Source organism: Neoarius graeffei, chromosome 12 (assembly GCF_027579695.1).
Source record: "Neoarius graeffei isolate fNeoGra1 chromosome 12, fNeoGra1.pri, whole genome shotgun sequence".
In the NCBI taxonomy this organism is placed as follows: domain Eukaryota; kingdom Metazoa; phylum Chordata; class Actinopteri; order Siluriformes; family Ariidae; genus Neoarius; species Neoarius graeffei.
The window spans coordinates 20,870,517-20,884,723 of NC_083580.1; the positions used below are offsets into that span (position 1 = coordinate 20,870,517).

The 14,207-nt window shown below is 43.2% G+C and overlaps 1 protein-coding gene across 2 annotated transcripts in view; it reads left to right on the plus strand.

Annotated features, from left to right (window-relative positions):
* Window positions 1-14,207, plus strand: part of ptpra (protein tyrosine phosphatase receptor type A) — a 159,652-nt gene that overhangs the window by 136,829 nt on the left and 8,616 nt on the right. For both annotated transcript variants that reach the window (XM_060935650.1, XM_060935651.1), the window contains 5 exons: window positions 1,818-1,967; window positions 3,258-3,351; window positions 3,472-3,548; window positions 7,665-7,799; window positions 8,076-8,201. In XM_060935650.1, coding sequence (XP_060791633.1) covers window positions 1,818-1,967; window positions 3,258-3,351; window positions 3,472-3,548; window positions 7,665-7,799; window positions 8,076-8,201 — 582 coding nt within the window. The remainder of the gene's footprint in view (window positions 1-1,817; window positions 1,968-3,257; window positions 3,352-3,471; window positions 3,549-7,664; window positions 7,800-8,075; window positions 8,202-14,207) is intronic.

The following is a 14,207-nucleotide window of genomic DNA, read 5'->3' on the forward strand; positions in this document are numbered from 1 at the left end:
TTTGTGTAATAAAAGGACTAGGGCATGTCATGCTTTCATCTCTCCCTCCCGTCTCTCTTGCATCTCTGTTCCTGACTCTTTGTCACCGCCAAATTAGAAAAAAATGCATGTTCGTGTCTAGAATAATATTTGAAGCATATATTTATCATGGATGCAAGCGGCGCAATTTTTGGCGGATGCCGCCTTTTTCACGGCTGTCTGGGGGACTTGTGTGAATCGCGCAGATCTGATGAGTTTTTTTTTTTCTTTTTTTGGGGGGGGGGGGGGGGGGGGCGTTGGAGTGTCTGATTATAATTTCATCAAAGTAAATTCTGTATTAAAATTACTAAATAAGCAAATGCCGTTACAGTCCATTAACCATAGGAAGTATAAGTATGAGAAGAAAACAGTAAATCAGAAAGCTGCGCACATAAAGCCAATTACGTAACTTACGTTGGACTGATGGAAATCCTTGCGCGTGCAGTGAAGTGCAACCAGCAGCAGATAATGGCGCGCAGCCAATTGGCTTTACGTGCGCAGCTTTCTGATTTACTGTTTTCTTCTCATACTTATACTTCCTATGTTTCATGGACTGTAACGGCATTTGCTTATTTAGTAATTTTAATACAGAATTTACTTTGATGAAATTCTAATTAGACACTCCAACGCCCCCCCCAAAATTTATCGGATCTGCGCGATTCACACAAGTCCCCCAGACAGCTGTGAAAAAGGCGGCATCCGCCAAAAGGCGCGCCGTTTGCATCCATGATTTATGGAAAATGATGGGCGGCACGGTGGTGTAGTGGTGAGCACGGTCGCCTCACAGCAAGAAGGTTCCGGGTTCGAACCCAGCGGCCAGCGAGGGCCTTTCTGTGTGGAGTTTGCATATTCTCCCCGTGTCTGCGTGGGTTTCCTCCCACAGTCCAAAGACATGCAGTTAGGTTAACGTGGTTAGGTTAACTGCTCCCCGGGTGCTCTGGATGTGTGTGTTCACTGATTCAGATGGGTTAAATGCAGAGAGGAATTTCACAAGTGTACATCTCATTGTCTCTAGCCGCTTTATCCTTCTACAGGGTCGCAGGCAAGCTGGAGCCTATCCCAGCTGACTACGGGCGAAAGGCGGGGTACACCCTGGACAAGTCACCAGGTCATCACAGGGCTGACACATAGACACAGACAACCATTCACACTCACATTCACACCTACGGTCAATTTAGAGTCACCAGTTAACCTAACCTGCATGTCTTTGGACTGTGGGGGAAACCGGAGCACCCGGAGGAAACCCACGCGGACACGGGGAGAACATGCAAACTCTGCACAGAAAGGCCCTCACCGGCCACGGGGCTCGAACCCAGGACCTTCTTGCTGTGAGGCGACAGCGCTAACCACTACACCACCATGCCGCCCCACAAGTGTACATGTAATGAATAAAGTTATTATTTTGGTGATTATCCTTTGACCTGATTTGCGGCACCCAAGGGTCACCTATGTGTAGCCACCCATCTACAAAAGTTTAAAAAGGCAAATTTGGTTTATAAGATTTTTTTTTCTGATGTTAAAGCAAGTATTTATGATATTTAAACTAATAAAGATAATTCCAATACTAATAATAGTAGAGGTTATAGATGATGCATGTTAAAATGCTTTAGGTATTGGAACGTGGTGCTTAGGATCTTTTGAGTATTTTGACTTTTAAAGGGCACCATGTCCCCAACACTCTTAATTGTAGTTTGGTTGTTACGGTTTCAGAAGTGCTGTTATTTTAGGACCGAGCTTTCAAACAGGGCGATCTGAAAGCTCTAACCATGTTTCACTTTCTTTCTGTCTCTCGTCCGCAGATGCAGTACGTATTTATTTTCCAGGCTCTTTTGGAACACTACCTGTATGGAGACACAGAGCTGGAGGTCACCTCTCTAGAGTCTCACCTGGCCAAACTCTACGCTCCTTTACCTGGAGCCGGTTGTGGTGGTCTGGAGGCGGAGTTTAAGGTGGGTGTGGCCCAACGAGGGCCAGAACTTTGGTTCCTTCTGTGAGCAGCTGCTGCTTATGATATTTCACGGACACATTTATGCTCCATGAGTTCAGGTCAAGCAGGAGAGAGAGTGGCAGAGAGCAGGGAACGATTTGCAAGTGAAACTTCATGAACGTCATCACAACAAATTAAATATTCAAATAATCAAACAGTTTCCTTCCACGTCACTCAAAAGGTAGAGAATAAGCTCTCTATAACCTTACATGCCTATCAGTAATATCATGACTAAGTTATTCCAGGAAATCGAGTCGTACATGAGGTGCGTAGCTGTTACTGGTTGGTTCAGCAACATGCTCCGCTATTTTGTTTTTCTCTACTCACGGTATATGGCCTAGTAGTAGAGTAGCTAATCAGCGCACGTGGTTGCTCATATCCAGTGAATGTGGATAGAATAATATCTTTTTATTTTAACTTTATTTTTCATCATAGCACACGCTTGTTACTGCAGTACCTTAAAGTGCATATCCTGGGCCAATTTCGTGGGTTTTTTTTTTCTTTTGTTTGTTTGTTTTTATATGAAAGTATGTCCCTTTACACACTTATTCAGAAGGGTAATTTTGCACAAGGCCATCTGTCTACAGCAGAAAAAAATAAAATAAAACGCGTCTGGAAAAATCCCAAGGGAGTCTGGAGCCAGATCCGTGACGTTACCTGCGGAAGCGCCAGCAGGCTGCGAGAGCTTTGCACGGTTTCAGTGCACAGCCTGTGTAGACCAAGCGCTCCCATTTCTCGCTCATTGTCCGGTCTTTTGGAAAACGATGAGTACTAATCCCATCAAGATTGGTGTTGCTACACCCTCCTACGATACATCTGTTAACCATTTTAATAATTACGCGATAACGAAGAAATTTGCAGAAAACCACCAGGTCGTTTTCTCATAAACAAACCAGCGCTGACATAGGATTCAGAGGGAGGCGTCACGAAACGTATGATGTCACGAAAATCAATGTTTGCCGGGAAATCCAAATGCCAAGTTTTTTCAGAGGCGGACCAATTCGCCTCAAATGGCTTGATTTCAACTGAATTTTTCTGGTATTGCGCAAAATGTGACAGATATTTGACCAAAGTTTAATATAAAACAAGAGAATTACATTGATCTTGCTCCTGAATTTACCCAAGATGTGCCCTTTAATGTCACGAAGAATATTCTTGAATAAAAAAGTAAAATGGTGAAGATGCGCGCGCACACGTCTTTTCCTCACTGTTTATTGATTTATTTATTCTGAACCTTTGTCTCTCTCTGTAGAAGCTCACCTCTATAAAGATCCAGAATGATAAAATGAGAACAGGGAACCTTCCAGCCAACATGAAGAAGAACCGTGTGCTGCAGATCATTCCATGTAAGTAAGCCGTGTATGTGTGTATCAGTCCATGCAGCTTATGAACACTCTTGATTGACAAACTCTACATAAAGTTGGACTTGGCCTCTCTCATTTTCTTACTTTCTTCCGCTCTTTCAGATGAGTTTAATCGAGTGATCATTCCTGTAAAGCGCGGTGAGGAGAATACAGACTACGTCAATGCCTCCTTCATCGATGTGAGTGTCTTCCTCCCTCACACACCAAGTGCAGCTTTCAGTGCTAAAACAATTTCACCATCTATCTAGACAGTGGCAGAATAAGATTACAAAGGCACTTGTAAGAGAAAAGGATTGATTTGTCTGAGGGCTGTCTTCTGTTTTTGCTGTGTAAGTGTGTTTTGGTCTGTTTGTTTTGTCCCAACCCCACCCACCCAGCTATTACTGATTGAGTACTTGACAGCTGGGCTCCAGTCTCACCCTGAAGACCTTTTTGTATTTGTTTATCAGTTTTACCAAACTCAAGTTTGACATTCACTCAATTAGGTTTGCAGGCCATTCTGATGCTATTGCCAGGAAAAGGAAGAATAAACCTTTGACAGCTATATAGATCCATCCTTCCATGCTCCATAACCGCTTATCCTGTGCAGGGTTGCAGGCAAGCTGGAGCCTATCCCAGCTGACTATGGGCGAGAGGCAGGGTACACCCTGCATAAGTCGCCAGATCATCGCAGGGCTGACACATAGAGACAAACAACCATTCACACTCGCATTCACACCTACGGTCAATTTAGAGCCACCAGTTAACTTAACCTGCATGTCTTTGGACTGTGGGGGAAACCGGAGCACCCAAAGGAAACCCACGCGGACACAGGGAAAACATGCAAACTCCACACAGAAAGGCCCCCTGTCGGCCACTGGGCTCGAACCCAGAACCTTCTTGCTGTGAGGCGACAGCGCTAACCAGTACATCACCGTGCCGCCCCAACTATAGCCTCGGTCACAACCGGCCGTACGTGCTCCTACGGCCGGTCTACGTGCAAGAAACGCACGGAGGGCGCGCGTGTGACGTGCTGATTTTCGAGCCGTAGACTGGCCACAGACCGGCCGCAGAGGTTCTTGGTCATGTCAAACAAACTCTACGGGCGCTTACGTTTTTTCAGGTTGCAAGACAAACTTACGGCCAACGCGCGTCTTTCTCCATGAACAAAAAAAAAACGCAGCGATTTGGGAAACGCCAAAAATCGCACAGCCAAAAAATCGTACGTCCGGTTGTGACCTGGGCTTATATAGATTTGCTGTATAAATCTAGTAATATGAAGCTAGTCAAAAACATGAAACTGTTATGTTGTCATTCCATTAGGGCAACACTTGCAGTAATAAAGTATTTATAAGCAATTAATTCATTAATCAAAGGATAGTGGTTGATTTTATTTATTAATAATTGTGTAAAGTTTATGAAAGGCCTAGAGAAATGTACCCCCTTCCTCCTTGGATGATGATAATAATAGTACAAGTCCCGACAATGAAAACTTTTATAATTGAAACCCACGTTGTAAATGTCGGGAGCATTCAGCATTTGTCGAATTTAAATTTCCCGCCAAGGGAATCCCGGTACCAACGTCGCCATTATTAGCTGGCTTTCGCATGGCGCCAGGAGTGTGGGTGGTTTTACCGGCGGTTTTTCCACTCACTTCCACAGAGTGTTTTTTGTCCGACTCTCTGCTAGATTACTTTAATTTTGACTGAAACTTGCAACAGAACATGACGTAGAAAGAGAGACAAATCGTTAAACTACAATCTACGACTGGTATGGAGAAGGGGGAGAGAGGAAAAAAGGGAAAGAGCCCGAAAAGCGATGTATCGCTGCCGGGTGCAGCAACACAAATGCCGTGGAGGGAGTGGCCCTGTTCCTTTTGCCGAAAGATAAAGGTAATCACTAATTAGTCAAGACTTTGTTACAATGAACTGCAAAGCATTTTATTTCCAACATACTATAATACTACTAACTTGAGGAATGCATCTTCAACTTCCCACCACCACCACTGTGCATTTACTGGGCGGTCTACTGCTGGCGATGGACTATGCACGGCCACGGAAAAATTGAACTGAAGACTGTCAGCTATAGCTGTACTAGGCTAGCATATCATCTTAGTCTTTTCTTAAAATGTCTATTCTAATTCTAAGAACGTTTTGAAAAGCTTACCATTCCATATTTGCAAGTCGGTCTTCATGATCGTCCTCACGTTCATCATTGTCACTGTCCCCGCTGTCCTTGGACAATTCTGGCTCGAATCAGTACGGTTCGATATGTCTCTCTTCTTCCCTATCGCTGGCCACTTCTTCTTCCTTGGTCAGTACATACAGTGGTGCTTGAAAGTTTGTGAACCCTTTAGAATTTTCTATATTTCTGCATAAATATGACCTAAAACATCATCAGATTTTCACACAAGTACTAAAAGTAGATAAAGAGAACCCAGTTAAACAAATGGGACAAAAGTATTATACTTGGTCATTTATTTATTGAGGAAAATGATCCGATATTACATATCTGTGAGTGGCAAAAGTATGTGAACCTTTGCTTTCAGTATCTGGTGTGACCCCCTTGTGCAGCAATAACTGCAACTAAACGTTTCTGGTAACTGTTGATCAGTCCTGCACACTGGATTGGAGGAATTTTAGCCCATACAGAACAGCTTCAACTCTGGGATGTTGGAGGGTTTCCTCACATGAACTGCTCGCTTCAGGTCCTTCCACAACATTTCGATTGGATTAAGGTCAGGACTTTGACTTGGCCATTCCAAAACATTCACTTTATTCTTCTTTAACCATTCTTTAGTAGAACCACTTGTGTGCTTAGGGTCGTTGTCTTGCTACATGACCCACCTTCTCTTGAGATTCAGTTCATGGACGGATTTCCTGACATTTTCCTTTAGAATTCGCTGGTATAATTCAGAATTCATTGTTCCATCAATGATGGCAAGCTGTCCTGGTCCAAATGCAGCAAAACAGGCCCAAACCATGATACTACTACCACCATGTTTCACAGATGGGATAAGGTTCTTATGCTGGAATGCAGTGTTTTCCTTTCTCCAAACATAACGCTTCTCATTTAAACCAAAAAGTTCTATTTTGGTCTCATCCAGCCACAAAATATTTTTCCAATAGCCTTCTGGCTTGTCCACATGATCTTTAGCAAACTGCAGACGAGCAGCAATGTTCTTTTTGGAGAGCAGTGGCTTTCTCCTTGCAACCCTGCCAGGCACACCATTGTTGTTCAGTGTTCTCCTGATGGTGGACTCATGAACATTAACATTAGCCAATGTGAGAGAGGCCTTCAGTTGCTTAGAAGTTACTCTGGGGTCCTTTGTGACTTCGCCAACTATTACACGCCTTGCTCTTGGAGTGATCATTGTTGGTCAACCACTCCTGGGGAGGGTAACGATGGTCTTGAATTTCCTCCATTTGTACGCAATCTGTCTGACTGTGGATTGGTGGAGTCCAAACTCTTTAGAGACGGTTTTGTAACCTTTTCCAGCCTGATGAGCATCAACAAGGCTTTTTCTGAGGTCCTCAGAAATCTCCTTTGTTCGTGCCATGATACACTTCCACAAACATGTATTGTGAAGATCAGACTTTGATAGATCCCTGTTCTTTAAATAAAACAGGGTCCCCACTCACACCTGATTGTCATCCCATTGATTGAAAACACCTGACTCTAATTTCACCTTCAAATTAACTGCTAATCCTAGAGGTTCACATACTTTTGCCACTCACAGATATGTAATATTGGATCATTTTCCTCAATAAATAAATGAGCAAGTATAATATTTTTGTCTCATTTGTTTAACTGGGTTCTCTTTATCTACTTTTAGGACTTGTGTTGAAAATCTGATGATGTTTTAGGTCATATTTATGCAGAAATATAGAAAATTCTAAAGGGTTCACAAACTTTCAAGCACCACTGTAGTCATCAACTTGAACTGACGCAAAACTACTAAAACTTGAAGTTTCTCCCTCACTAAATTCCTGCTCACTTTGCTCATTCTTGTTGTTCGTGGCCGACACACACCAGTGATGTCACGCGGCTCCCGTCTGCTACTTCCGGGCAGTTCTAAAAGAGCTAAATTTACTCTGCTTTTATCTGCGAATATATCTGCTACCGTGCGGTTTAGAGAATAGTCGCCTCTGTCCAAGGACTCAATAAACTTCGCCGAATTTAACTGCTGTTCTGTTTTAGTGCAAAAAAAAAAATGCATTCTTTTTTTTCTTCTCCAGTTTCTTCTATATTACAAATTCTTTTCTAACTATAATATTTGTGTCTCTGTGTGTGCGTGTGTGTGTGTGTGTGTGCAGGGCTATAGGCAAAAGGACTCGTACATGGCAAGTCAGGGACCATTGCAGCACACCATCGAGGACTTCTGGAGGATGATCTGGGAATGGAGGAGCTGCTCTATTGTGATGCTCACTGAACTGGAGGAGAGAGGACAGGTAGAGGGAGGGGAGGATGAGTAGAAATGGGGGATATGTGAAGAAAGTGAAGACAGACACAGATAGAAGCTATGTGTATGGTCAGCCTTAAAAATAGGAAGCAGGGAGACAGGGAAAGAGATGTAGGTATGAAGAAGTGGGCTGTAAAATAGAAGATAGGAGTGAATGAGAGAGAGGGACAGTTGTGAGGGGAACAGCTGGGTACTAGAGGACCCAAGCAATCATCATACAGTGCAGTGTTCCATTTGCATAATCTGTCTCTGTCTTCCTCTGCAGGAGAAGTGTGCTCAGTATTGGCCCACTGATGGCGTGATGGTGTGTGGCGATATGTCCATTGAGCTGAAGAGAGAGGACGAATGTGAGAGTTACACTGTCCGAGATCTGTTCGTCACCAACACCAGAGTGAGTGTCCACACACACAACCCACAGAGCTCCTGTCACTACTGTTTATCCCTTGCATCCTGTCTTTTGCAGCATCAGCAACACTATCACTGTGTGCATGATGTATTGTGAAAGTTATTGTGCATCATGGAAATCATATTGCGATATTTTGGCCAGTCAAGCGTGTGTTTGTGTTATCACTCAGATTGCCACTACAATATCTCTCTTCCACTCAGCTGAATGTCACAGCCCGTTATAAGTAGTAGTGTTTGCATCAAGTACAGTAGAAAAGCTGCTAAGGGATGGATAAGCTTTATTTCATGTTAAATATTTAATTTAAATATAAATTGTTAATCTCGCTGTTCATTTATTCCTTACTGAAACCTGACATCATCCCCTGGAGCTAATAAGAGGCCAAACTTTTGGTTGGATGATCTATTGTAATTGATGTCTTTTGCCTGAAGAGCTTTCAGAGTTATTTATCTACAGTTGGTTAAATGACTGCTCTGAATATGCAACTGCTTATAGTGTTCAGGGTGTGACGGATGATTTACACTGACTTGAAAGACAAAAGATGCTCCAACAGTCCAACTTTATAGCATGCATAAAGAAACCCATCAAGTTGTTTTCTGATGGTTTCGGTCCTATGTGTGCCTGCCACCACAGGAAACCCAACAACTAGTGAAGTAGAGTAGTAGTCGGGACAGTATAGTAGTGAGTAACTTGTCGCTGTTGTCACCCGACATTTTGTACAACATAAGGAAACTGTAATGGTAAAGAAATAAAACGAGAGGCTGGCTATGATATAAGAAAATTCTACAACCCAGAAACAGATGGGAGCTCTGCTTTCAGGTAGTGCCTAAATCTATATATTAATCTAATGCAAAGAAACTAAAGGGGTGTTCACATGGCACATATTTGCATCGATGCTCCACCGATGTATTTTGTTGCGATATATCTTACACCGGTGTAAATTTTGTGGAGCGTTCACACATCACAAACCTGCTTACTAGAGAGAAGCGTGTTAGCACCGGTGCAGCCCCACTTGCGTTCACATGGCAGTTTTTTTCAGGTAGTGCCTAAATCTATATATTAATCTAATGCAAAGAAACTAAAGGGGTGTTCACATGGCACATATTTGCATCGATGCTGCACCGATGTATTTTGCTGCGATATATCTTATACCGGTGTAAATTTTGTGGAGCATTCACACATCACAAACCTGCTTACTAGAGAGAAGCGTGTTAGCACCGGTGCAGCCCCACTTGCGTTCACACGGCAGTTTTTGCGACCGTGCTATACGATAGTAATAATGCGGAAATGAAATAAGCTCATGCGTGAAAATGTACTTCCTTTTCCCGGTTGTCATGGCATCACCAAGCGCCGGGAAAACAACGTGGATGAAGACACCAGTGTTGCCAGATACTGCTGACGTTTTCCAGCCCAAAATATGTTCAAATCCACCAAAATGCACTTAAAACCGCCCAATCTGGCAACACTGGAAGACACGCAGTTCTGTGGTTGTTGATATTCGCCATTTTGGAAGCGCAAAATACCAGGATGCAAATTATGCAATGCCCGTATGTAATCAACTCTCCTCACACGTAGCGAGTCTACCCCTGTAGCATTCAGACGTCCCATTTTCTATCGGTGCTGCCCCGCAAACTAGCATTTACTCCGGAGTAAATTTCTTAAACCACCTCCCGAGCAGGGTTAGATTTGCACCGGTTTAAGCAGCTTTCAGGGGCTACACCGCTATAACTTTGTACCGTGTGAACGCTCTACCGGGGCAGCCCCGGTGCTATACCGGAGTAAAAGTTGCTGTGTGAACACCCCTTAAGAGGGAGATTTTTATATTCTGCTTTTGTCCATCAGTTAAAAATATATAGAATATGTTTAGAAAATAAAATATTATTTTATTTTACCCTGTCATCAAACAACTGCCTACTGGGGGGGGAAATGTAAAAAAAAAAATAAAGAGGTGCTTACATCTTGGTACCCTGTTAACCACACAGGAAAGGAGGAGAGAAGGGCATCCCTCCCCTTCCCCCCCCCCCCCCCCCCCCCCCCCCAAAAAAAAACATTAATTTCCACATTTCTGCCAGCCAGTTGCTGGGGTATGGAGTCTTCTTTGTCTTTAATCAAGAACATGGTCTTTCAGTTTGACAGCAGTATTTATTCACTTTCCGTTCAGATTTTGCAACGGTTTCTCCTTTCTCTCTCGAATAGCCCCTGCTTTGTGTGTAAATTTGCTCTGCTTCAGCTCAAAAAAACCTGCCCTCTCTATTAAATAGCCCCTGAGACTGCTTTTGTACATTCCTGAATCTTCTGCTCACAAATTTGTGCGCGCGGTCTCGGAGTTTAGTGAAGCAACCTTCTCAGAATTCACCAACCAGTAGAATGCAAGGTCTGACATTGACCTATGAAGTCGTCACAGCCTTGTTGGATGCTTTACTTATGGGTGGGTTACTGTTTAACAGGGTTCATCCACTCCTGCCATCCAGGGCTTTATTACCAGTATACAGTGGTGCTTGAAAGTTTGTGAATCCTTTTAGAATTTTCTATATTTCTGCATAAATATGACCGAAAACATCAGATTTTCACACAAGTCCTAAAAGTAGATAAAGAGAACCCAGTTAAACAAATGAGACAAAAATATTATACTTGCTTATTTATTTATTGAGGAAAATGATCCAATATCTGTGAGTGGCAAAAGTATGTGAACCTCTAGGATTAGCAGTTAATTTGAAGGTGAAATTAGAATCAGGTGTTTTCAATCAATGGAATGACAATCAGGTGTGAGTGGGCACCCTGTTTTATTTAAAGAACAGGGATCTATCAAAGTCTGATCTTCACAACACGTTTGTGGAAGTGTATCATGGCACGAACAAAGGAGATTTCTGAGGACCTCAGAAAAAGCGTTGTTGATGCTCATCAGGCTGGAAAAGGTTACAAAACCATCTCTAAAGAGTTTGGACTCCACCAATCCACAGTCAGACAGATTGTGTACAAATGGAGGAAATTCAAGACCATTGTTACCCTCCCCAGGAGTGGTCCACCAATAAAGATCACTCCAAGAGCAAGGTGTGTAATAGTCAGCGAGGTCACAAAGGACCCCAGGGTAACTTCTAAGCAACTGAAGGCCTTGCTCACATTGGCTAATGTTCATGAGTCCACCATCAGGAGAACACTGAACAACAGTGGTGTGCATGGCAGGGTTGCAAGGAGAAAGACACTGCTCTCCAAAAAGAACATTGCTGCTCATCTGCAGTTCGCTAAAGATCACGTGGACAAGCCAGAAGGCTATTGGAAAAATGTTTTGTGGACGGATGAGACCAAAATAGAACTTCGTGGTTTAGAGGAAAAGCGTTATGTTTGGAGAAAGGAAAACACTGCAGTCCAGCATAAGACTGATGTTTATGATTATGATGTTTCACCATCTGTGAAACATGGTGGTGGTAGTATCATGGTTTGGGCCTGTTTTTGCTGCGTTGTGGACCAGGACAGCTTGCCATCACTGATGGAACAATGAATTCTGAACTATACCAGCGAATTCTAAAGGAAAACGTCAGGACATCTGTCCATGAACTGAACCTCAAGAGAAGGTGGGTCATGCAGCAAGACAACGACCCTAAGCACACACGTTGTTCTACCAAAGAATGGTTAAAGAAGAATAAAGTTAATGTTTTGGAATGGCCAAGTCAAAGTCCTGACCTTAATCCAATCGAAATGTTGTGGAAGGACCTGAAGTGAGCAGTTCATGTGAGGAAACCCACCAACATCCCAGAGTTGAAGCTGTACTGTACGGAGGAATGGGCTAAAATTCCTCCAAGCCAGTGTGCAGGACTGATCAACAGTTACCGCAAACGTTTAGTTGCAGTTATTGCTGCACAAGGGGGTCACACCAGATACTGAAAGCAAAGGTTCACATACTTTTGCCACTCACAGATATGTAATATTGGATCATTTTCCTCAATAAATAAATGACCGAGTATAATATTTTTGTCTCATTTGTTTAACTGGGTTCTCTTTATCTACTTTTAGAACTTGTGTGAAAATCTGATGATGTTTTAGGTCATATTTATGCAGAAATATAGAAAATTCTAAAGGGTTCACAAACTTTCAAGCACCACTGTATGTACTTGTTGGACTTTTGGCATTAATGCACGTATCAGTGTCAATATTTTTTCTACTGTAATAGCTCCATGTAGTAGCCCCATAGCACATTGTCTTCCGGTTAAACAGCTACAGTAAAGCAGATGCACCCGCGGAGACAGTGTCATACCTTGCATTCTATTGTTTGGTGAATTTTGATCGAGTTATCACTAAAATATGAGCAAGCAAAGAAATCTGTGAACAAATGATTCACGAGCACACAAAGCAGTCTGAGTGTGAGCAGGGTCTATTTGAGAGTGAGGGAGAGAACATTGCAAAATCTGAACCTGAAACGAATAAATACTGCTCTCAAATTGAAAGACCACACTCTTGATTAAAGATGGGAATAAAACTCCAGACTGTGGTGACGGTTTGAACACTACAGGCGGTGACCTTTCTGAACTGCTGCTCTTTTCCCCAGCAGAAGTACCCATGCTGTTTGGACAGAAGCATAATTATACCCCCACTCCGAAGGGGGGGGTATACCGGTGTACATCTGTCCGTCCTTCGGAAACCCCCTTTTTCTCAGCAACCACAAATCATAGCCACTTGGTACCAAATTTCAGCTTGGGGTTCTATACCGTTTTCAGGTCTGTCACACATCGACTTCCTGTTTACTGACTGAATGTATTTACGAAACCTATAGCATGGATTTACAAAATTTTCGTCACACTTTTCTCAGCAATTACAAATCCCACCTGATACGATAAATCAGGTGATAAATCAATATCGTATATGTAAGGCTTGCGTACAGTACTAGTACGTAATACATCTTTTTAGAACACAAAACACAGTTTTGCCTCTAATGATGACTAGCAATATTGCAAAGATCTCGTCTCGTCTTCTTCCGCTTATCCGGGGCCGGGTCGCGGAGGCAGCAGTCTGAGCATGGAAGCCCAAACTTCCCTTTCCCCAGACACCTCGGCCAGCTCCTCGGGAAGAACACCGAGGCGTTCCCAGGCCAGCCGAGAGACATAGTCCCTCCAGCGTGTCCTGGGTCTTCCCCAGGGCCTCCTCCCGGGGGGACATGCCTGGAACAGCTCCCCAGGGAGGCGTCCGGGAGGCATCCGGAAGAGATGCCCGAGCCACCTCAGCTGATTCCTCTCGATGTGGAGGAGCAGCGGCTCTACTCCGAGCTGCTCCTGAGTGACTGTGCTTCTCACCCTATCTCTAAGGGAGCGCCCAGCCACCCTGCGAAGGAAACTCATTTCAGCCGCTTGTATCCGTGATCTTGTTCTTTCGGTCATTACCCAAAGCTCATGACCATAGGTGAGAGTCGGAACGTAGATCAACCGGTAAATCGAGAGCTTTGCCTTTTGGCTCAGCTCCTTCACCACAACGGACCGGTAAAGCGACCGCATCACTGTGGAGGCTGCACCGATCCACCTGATCGCAAAGCTGAATTATAAAACTAAAAACATTATAAAACAGGAGTCTGTACTGCAGTACTGTCTTTGATGGGCCAATGATAAATGGGGTAAGATATATTTATCTATGGGATAATTCACTTTGCAAATTATATATACGGTACTTACTGTAGAGGGTGTGGTTTACTATTTGAGACACAAAAGCATGTCTTTCCATTCACTGAACGTACTTACCTCTAGCTTTTTTACATATATACAGTGGTGCTTGAAAGTTTGTGAACCCTTTAGAATTTTCTATATTTCTGTATAAATATGACCTAAAACATCAGATTTTCACACAAGTCCTAAAAGTAGATAAAGAGAACCTAGGTAAACAAATGAGACAAAAATATTATACTTGGTCATTTATTGAGGAAAATGATCCAATATTACATATCTGTGAGTGGCAAAAGTATGTGAACCTTTGCTTTCGGTATCTAGTGTGCTTCCCTTGTGCAGCAATAAC